The 8,886-nt window shown below is 40.0% G+C and overlaps 1 protein-coding gene across 1 annotated transcript in view; it reads right to left on the minus strand.

Annotated features, from left to right (window-relative positions):
- PDILT (protein disulfide isomerase like, testis expressed) overlaps nt 1-8,886 on the minus strand; it is a 53,177-nt gene that overhangs the window by 24,357 nt on the left and 19,934 nt on the right. The window contains exons 4-7 of the mRNA XM_007954732.2: nt 8,140-8,277; nt 4,968-5,078; nt 4,758-4,883; nt 1,465-1,662 (exon numbers count right to left, since the gene is read on the minus strand). Of these exons, the coding sequence (XP_007952923.1) occupies nt 1,465-1,662; nt 4,758-4,883; nt 4,968-5,078; nt 8,140-8,277 (573 nt within the window). The remainder of the gene's footprint in view (nt 1-1,464; nt 1,663-4,757; nt 4,884-4,967; nt 5,079-8,139; nt 8,278-8,886) is intronic.

Consider the following 8,886-nt stretch of genomic DNA (forward strand, 5'->3'; position numbering starts at 1 on the left):
CCACTGGTTAGACTTGCACCTCCAAACTTCAAGTTAGCAGCTGAGCCCATTAACCATTTGCACTACTCAGGGATTCCAAAAACAAGGGGTTTAGAAGTTGACTTCTCTGGAAACAAGGGTGGAGCATGAGTGGGAGGGAAGTCTGTGATTGGGAGTGTAAGTCCTCAGGCAGTGAAGGGCAGATGGTCAGAGGACAACAATGGCAAGAGGGAGCAGGTGGTCTAAATTTCAAAGACATGGGGTCCAAAGAATCTGGGGTTTTTGAAGGTGGAAGTAGGAGGAATGGTTTAGGAAGGAGGACATCCTGATGATGTGTGTAAGAGAAAAATAGCTTCCACTGGAGAAGGCTGCAAGTAAAGCTGTGTGCTTTGGGGAATGTACAGAAAATAAGGGAAGCCCTCAGAGGTGAGGTGACTATACAGTTCAAAGTGTGCTTGTGAAAGTCCCAATTCACTCCTGTTGCTCTGGATACTTTACAGTGTCCCCTTTACTCTCAAAAGTGTTCCTGTTTGGAACATAAATTATATGGTCAACTTGCTCAGCAGGGTAGTTGAGGATATTGTTGTTAGCTGTGTTGAGCAGGCACCCCCAATACATAGCAACCTCATGAACAAAAGGATCCTATCATTGTGATCCATAGGGTTTTTACTGGCTGGTTTTTTCAGAAGTAGAACACAGGCCTTTCTTCTTAGTCTGTCTTAGTCTGAAATCTCCACTGAAACCTGTTCAGCATCATAGCAACAATAAGCCTCCACTGGGTATACACCACTGCCAGAGGCAGGCAAAATCCCTGCCCTTGTGGAGTTTCTGTTCTAGGGGCAAAGGCGGACAATAAATGAGTCAGATGGATGATGGCTGCACACTGGCTGGGAATCAAGCCCAGTCTCCCTCATGGAAAGTGAGAATTCTACCACAGAACCACCATAGTCCTCAACTGAGAGATACAGCAGGTGCTAAATATTTATAGCAGGTGGATGACATGTGGATGACATGTTATGTGGCAATAATGCAGTTTCTTCTCCCTTTTGGCAAAGTAGCCCACTTCCACTCCACTCAACCAAAAGTTTCCTAAAACCTTTGAGGCTAAATCCTGAAAGCTCTGTGTTCCGCCTCCTTCTGCTCCACATAAACTTACTTCTACTCTGAGGACAAGTAAATCTTTCAGACTAGAGTCTGAAAGGATTAGAGCCTGATCAGTTAGCCCTCCTGAGGGCCAGCATTTTAAGAGATTCTTGGGGGTGAAATGACTTTACCTGAAGAATAAAGAACTAATGGTGGAATTATAGGTTCATGACAGGCAGGATTTGGATAGATTTGGGGTGGGGAGATGAAGTGGGTTCTCCACATTGAACCACAAGGTTGACCTTTATTCTTCCTCCCCATTTGGGTGAGCACATCCAGCGGAATTATGGGAAAGGAGCAACTCTGAGATTCTGGGTAAATCTTGTCCAAGAAGGAACTTACCTTGGCACTTCTATTCAAGAAACTGGTGCTAAATTTCTTGAGGTTTTCATAGGTTATCTCTTCCGAAGGCATTTTATACCTCTCGTCAGAGGTTAAATTTAGGATTTGGACGGATGGGATATCAACCTCAGTGACCCGGAAATACTCGAAGATACGTCCGTTTCTGGATTCATCAGTGTCCACAAGGATGAAAAGAATCTACCAAAACATATGAAACCCATTTCTCTGTGGATCCTTTGCCAATACAAAGAAGCAGTTGGGAAAATTTGGGAGCGCCCTAACCAAAATTCAAAACCAAACCTGTTGCCACTGAATCAACTCCAACTCATAGCAACCCCACATGTTGCAGAGTAGAACTGCTCCATAGGGTTTTCTTGGCTGTAATCTTTACAGAAGCAGATCTCCAGGACTTTCTTCTTTGGAGACATTGGGTGGGTTTGAACCTTTAAGTTAGTAGTTAAGTGTAAACCATTTGCACTACCTGGTGCATTTTAAGCCAATCTCTTTTGATATGTAAAAGAATAGCTTAAAAGTAGCACAAACGGAGAGCCATGATTGCCAAATTCAAACTCAAACCCACTGCCTTCGAGTCAGATCTGACTCAAAGCAACTGCTCCTTGGGTTTCCGAGGCAATGCCACTATGGAAGTAGATTGCCCAACCTGCCTTCCAAGGAGTGGCTGGTGGGTTTGAGCCACCAGCCTTCTGGTTAGCAGTCAAATGCCTTAGGCACTACGCCACCAGAGTAACTACAATTGCTGAAGACCTAGGAATAGAAGCTGTAAAGAGAGGAGGACCAGAGAAAACAGAAAAAGAGTCTTACCCTAGAGCTGGCATCTTGAATTCAGCTCTGGTGGCATACATAGTACCTAAGGCATTTGACTGCTAACTAGAAGGCTGGTGGTTCAAACCCACCAGCCACTCCTTGGAAGGAAGATTGGGAAATCTACTTCCGAAGAGATACCACCTCCAAAACCCAAGGAGGGGTCGCTGTGAGTTGAATCGACTTGATGGCAGTGAGTTGTTTATTTTCTTAAAAACTGTGAGAAAATAAATATTGTTTGATAAATCTACCCATTTATAGTATTTCTGTGATAGCTAGATAACTAAGACATATGCCAAAATAAATTCCAGATAGATTAAGGAGTAAATTAAAGCCATAAATTGGAAGAAAATATGACTATGTATTGATTATTATAACACAGAATAAATTTAGGGAAAATATTTGGATTGTAATCAACTTGATTACATCAAGAATCTTAAAGCTTAAAATGTAATTAACCAGGAAATATATTTCTGAGAAGTATTTCTGTGATGGAGTGCTTTGGTGGTGCAAACAGTTAACATGCTCAGCTTCAAATCAAAAGGTTGGAGGTTTGAGTTCACCCAGAAGCCTCTGGGAAGAAAGGCGTGGTGATCTACTTCCAAAACATCAGCCACTGACAACCTTATGGAGCATGGTTCTATTCTGACACATACAGGGTCATGGTGAGTCGAAGCTGATTGAATGGCAACTGGTTGATTGGTTATTTCTGTGTCTGGAAGAATTCTCCTGGACACCAATGTAACAAGATGAACCATGGACATTAAAAATGTTCACACCCTAATAGCTTTACTTTGTGTTTATTTGGGATTTCAAAATGCTTAATTGTTGGATTTAAATATCAGAATGATTTTCTTCAAAAAGAAAAGAGAAATCTACCATTATCATCCTTCATGTAAAAATAAATAGAAAAATACAATAAATAGCCACCATGGTCATCCTGGTGGTAACTACAAAAATATAATAGTAAGTGCTTACGAGAAACCGATTTGTTTCTAACAGTAATGGTAATGACAATAACTAACAATAACTTATAATCATGAGCACCATTTACTGTGTATTTGCTCATTGTTTTACATATAACACATCTAACTGTTACCACAACTCTCCATTTTACACAAGGCAACAGAGGCACAGAGGTTAAGAAAAACATCTAATATGGCTTATAAGAGGTTGAGAATTTGAACCAAGGTTAGCGTGATGTTAAAGCCAAGAATCCCAGCAATCTGAATTACAGGCAATCTGTACTGTTATGCGCCGTCATGCTTTTCACATTCCATGCCCTTGACCAGGAGTAATCTTTCCTCCCTCTCACCTGTGATCCAAATCCTACTCGTTGGCCAAGGATTCACTTTGTGTTCTCCCAGTCTTACTGGATAGTAACCCATCCAAAAGGAGCCAGATGATCATATTTTCGTAGTTGTTGTTAGGTGCCATCGAGTCATTTCCAACTCATAGCAACCCTGTGCACAACAGAACAAAACACTGCCCAGTCTTGTACCAGCCTCAATTGTTGCTACGTTTGAGCCCATCATTGCAGTCACTGTGTCAATTCATCTTGTTGAGGGTCTCTCTCTTTTTCACTGGCCCTCTACTAAGCACAGTGTCCTTCTCCAAGGATTGGTCCCTCCTGATAACATGTCAAAATTACATGAAACAAAGTCTCACCATTCTCATTTCTTAGGAGCATTCTAGAAGCATATCTTCCAAGACAGATTTGCTTCTGCCAAAAACCGAAAAAAACAAACTCACTGCCATGGAGTCAGATCTGACTCACAGCGACCCCTCCTTGAGTTTCTGAGGTGGTGTCTCTACGGAAGTAGATTGCCCAATCTCCCTTCCAAGGAGTGGCTGGTGGGTTTGAACTGCCAGCTTTCTCTGGTTAGCAGTCAAATGTCTTAGGCCAGCACATGGTGTATTCAATATTCTTCATCAACACCATAATTCAAAGAGACATCCATTCTTCTTCGATCTTCCTTATTCATTGTTCAGCTTTCCCATGCATATGGAGCAATTTAAAATACCATGGCTTGGATCAGATCCACCTTGGTTCTCCAAGTGACATCTTTGCTTCTTAACGCTTTAAAGAAGTCTTTTGTAGCATATTTTCTCAATGCAATATGTTACTTGATTTCTTAACTCCTGCTTCCATGGGCATTGAATGTGGATTCAAGTAAAATTAAATCCTTGACAACTTCAATATTCTCTGCATTTATCATGATGGTTCTTATTGGTCCAGTTGTGAAGAGTTTTGTTTTCTTTATGTTGAGGTGTAATAGTCTTCCATCTTCAATGTAAGTGTTTCAAGTCCTCTTTGCTTTTAGTAAGCAACGTAGACTTATTAAAAAGATACGTAGATACTGAATGATTTCTGGCTTAGTTTACAAGCAGGGCAGGTGAATGGCAGCAGAAACTACAGACCTTTGATTCTCATCTAAAAACCCCAAATAGCAGTGACATCATCCACATACCTTGTTTTCAAATTCCTTTGAGGCCAACTTATAATGCTGAATTATGGTGCCAAATGTCTCTGAACTTTTGGAGGCAAAGAGCAGCATGTGATTCAGGATATTCAGTTCATGAATCAGATTTCTATTCTGAAATCACAAAGAAAACAGTCATTCTGCACATACATACAACCACCCCAGCTACATTTTCCCAGAGGCCTTTTGCTCACTTACCTCAAAGTTGTATTCAATAACAAAACTTGTGAGGTGTTGTTTAATGACTTGGTTGAGGGCATTCTCGTTGGTATTGTCATTAATAAGCTCCTGGCGATTCACAACTCTTCCCTGGAACAAAAAGAATATATATATATGAAAGGAAGTAATTTTCCTGATGTAGGCATTTAATGTATATAAAGGGCACAATTTTCCTTTTGGATAAAAGCATTGAGAAACTATGGTGTGTGTAATCCATAACGTAGGTGCTTGATAAATGTGAATACTGGTGTGTGGACAGCTATGAAAATCTCTTAGATCTCCAACCAAAGGGAGTGTCATTTACTGACAGCCTCAGGTGCTGCGCTCTGGAATCCATTACCTTATTTGTACTAAGGTCATGCTTCTCACATGCTGCTCCCAGCCAATGACTGAATGCACCAGAGACTAAAGTAAGCCCATTTCTGAGAGATGTGGAACTTCTCTGATGGATAACTTTGCTTAATATTCTTAGACCTCCACTGTAGTCTATAACTCTTCCCCCCAACTTTCCTTCCTTCAAAAAAGTCAGTCCTACATCAGGATCAGATGGCTCTCGGAGTCTCCCAAAACTCCCTCCCTACTTTCCTTCACAGGTGTTTCTCCTAGTAAATCGTTTACAAGTCCAAATCTTCTTGGTGATTGCTTCTCAGAAGGACCAGGGCTGACACAGAGAATGATACAGTTCTCAGTAGCCTAGATCAAAGTCTGAGGGAAAGGAGAAAGAAGCAGCTATCTCTTGATTTCTCTGTATTTCATCACCTATTCATCCACCCTAGTTCAAACTTTTCATCTGGACTCCTGAAGCAGCCTCCTACTGCCCTTCCAATTTCTCCCCTTGCTTCTTTCCAAATCACTCCTCTCACTTTAGCCAAATTGAAGTTGCTTAAACACAAATCTTATCAGGTCTTTCTATTGTTTAAAATACTTTGTAGGCCCGTCATTATCCTCTAAAGTCCAAATGTTTTGCTGCTCATAGCAATAGTAGCAATACTAAAAAGACTGAGAGCTCACATTATGCCAACTACCATCTAAGCATGTTATATGCACTAACTCAACCTCCCCATTTTACAGATGAAGAAACTGAGGTACAGAGAAGTAAATTAACTTGGCCAAGTTTGCTAAGTCAGTAAGATATGAAGCCAAGATTCAAATACAAGCAGTCTGACTCTCTAAAGTCTATACTATTGACCATTAAAATATGTCAAATTCCTTACAAGTATATTTTCCAAGTTTGTTATTTGTCTTTTGATTTTGGAATGGGCTTTATTCTTCAGAGCTTTTCAGTGTTTATATGATGCAAATGTGTCAATATTTTCTTTTCGTGGTTTCTGGAGCTTACGTCATGCTTATAAAGGGGAATCTCTACTGCAAAGTTGTTGTTGTTATATGCCATCGAGAAAATAAAAAAGCTCTCTTATGTCATTTTCTGCTCTTTCTATGGTTGCATATTTTGTACTTTGAAACCAGGAATCTATCTGGAATTCAGTTTGGTGTAATATGTGATGTATGGATCAAGCTTCAGGCTGTGTTTTGGTTTTTCACCAGATCACTAACCAATTGTCTTATCATTATTCATTGAATTATCCACATTTCCCCCACTGGTCTAAAATACTACCTTTATTGTATACTAAATTCCCATAACTATTTTAACCTATTCTGGACTCTATACTGTTGATTAAAAACTCAAATCAGATTACTTTATTCACCAGCTTAAAACTTTTCATTGACTTTCATGGACCATTTAAAAAAAAAAATAAGGGTCCAGAGCCTTTGCTTGAAAGTCAGCCAGATCTGGGTATCACTCCACCTGTGTCTTCTGTGGCCTTGGGCAAATATCCTAACCTCTCTGAGACATATCTAAAAATAATATGACTACTGTAAGGACATGGCTTTGTGTGGTAAGGAAATAAGACATATCACAGGAACCAGAAAACCATAGTAACTGGAGCAGCACTACCCAATAGAATTTCTGTGATAGTAAAAATATTCTCTAAATTTTTGCTGTCTAATAAGGAACCATATGCCACATTTAAGCACTTGAAATGTGGCCTGTGTAATCGAGGCATTACATGTAGTCAATTTTAAGTTAAATAGCCACATGTGGTGGTGGTTGTTATTAGCTTCTTTTGGGTAGTCCCAACTCGGGGCAACCCCGTACACAATGGAAGGAAATGCTGCCTGGTCCTGCATCATCCCCATGATTGATTACAGATTGGACAATGTTCCACTGTGATCCATAGAGTTTCTTTGGGTTGCCATATTGGACAAAACAATTCTAGAGCCCAGAGAGGGAGGAAAAGGAAGGTATGCAATGAGGATGAAGAACAGTAGGGCCTAGGGTGTGAAAGGCCTTGCAGGCCTCATTAAAGATTAGAATCTATCCTAAGACTAATAGGATGACACTAAAGGGCTTTCAATGGGGAGAGGGAAGATATATGCTCAGATTTGCATTTTGGGAAATTGCTCTTTAGAAGACAAGAGAGAATGTGACAGACCATTTGATAGCTGTTGCAGTAGAGGCTATGGGAGAAGACAATCACTTGATCTAGGACAGTAGCATTAGAGATAGAGATAAATGGGTGGACTCAAGGAATATTTTGGATACAAAGCCAATATGATTGGGGTGATGAATTGATTATAATGGATGAGAGAGAGGAAAGTGTTAGAATGATGACTAGGTGTTGATAAACTGGAAGGAAGAGACGGTGATGCCATTCATTGAGAGAGAAAAGCCCTGAAGAGGACTAGAAAGGGAAATTAAGATTTTAGGCTCAGCCATGCTGAGACATCTGGGGATGGGTATAAATACCTGACATTAGAGAAGGCTGACTGGAGAAGGACACTTGTAAGTCATAGATGTATAGATGGTAACTGCAGATGGTGATTGAATGAGAGAGCACGGACCACAAGAAAAAAAAGGGCTTAGGATTGAGCCTGGATAAGCAACATTTTACTGGTTAAAGAAAGGAAAAACTTACAGTGGAGAATGGTTAGAAAGGTGGGAAACACCAGAAGGCTGTGACTTCAAAGAAGCAAACTAGTCCAAAGCTGTCTAGTTCACAAGTGGCAGAACTAGATTTTGAACCCAAAGCCCATATACTTCTCACTGCACTGAACTAGAGATCTCCTAGGAAATGGGTCAAAGTCCTACCTTTTTGAACACCAGGACACTGTCGAGGGTGACGTGGAAACGCCCAATGGCATTGGAAATAGTTATCACTCCAAAAGTTAGCTCTGGAAAATCTTTGATCACTTCATAGAACAATTCTGCTACTTCTTCCTCTAAATCCTGTTTGGGGAAAGGATATTTGGTAAGGCTCTGGCAGAAAAGCAAAATTTTGTCTTATTTAAGGTGAAGGTGGAAATAGTGTCCAATTTGTCTCCCCACCTTTCCAAGTTATAGGGTTTTGCTTGGTCACCTAAACCGCCTTTCATGGGTGTTTAATACTCAGAATGCTTCTCTGGCTATGACTAAGACCACAGAGATCAAAACAGAGAACTGATAAACTTGAACTTTTCTAATTATTAGAGTGAAGGGTGTTCTAATTCTGAGGTTAACATTTTCTCCATAATTGCTTTCAGATGAGGCAATTGGTTTGACCACATATAGTAACGAATATGAACTTAATATCAAGATATAGCTGTAGTGTCAGACTTTATTCTTTAATTTACAAAAAAAAAAAAGAAAGAAAGAAAAGAAAAAAACTGGGAGAAAAAACACTGTCAGAGAATGGAAAGGGGAGACTCAGACTCTACCCATGTATAAATGCAACTTGAATGTTCTCACTTCCACTGAGAGAAGTATCATTGAAGTTACACCAAAAGAGTTAAAACACAAAAGAAACTCATTCTCCAAAAGCAAAAAATAATTTGTGTATCAGTACATAAGATGAAATCA

Source organism: Orycteropus afer, unplaced genomic scaffold (assembly GCF_000298275.1).
Source record: "Orycteropus afer afer isolate SDZICR_OR568_19922 unplaced genomic scaffold, OryAfe1.0 scaffold00470, whole genome shotgun sequence".
In the NCBI taxonomy this organism is placed as follows: Eukaryota; Metazoa; Chordata; class Mammalia; order Tubulidentata; family Orycteropodidae; genus Orycteropus; species Orycteropus afer.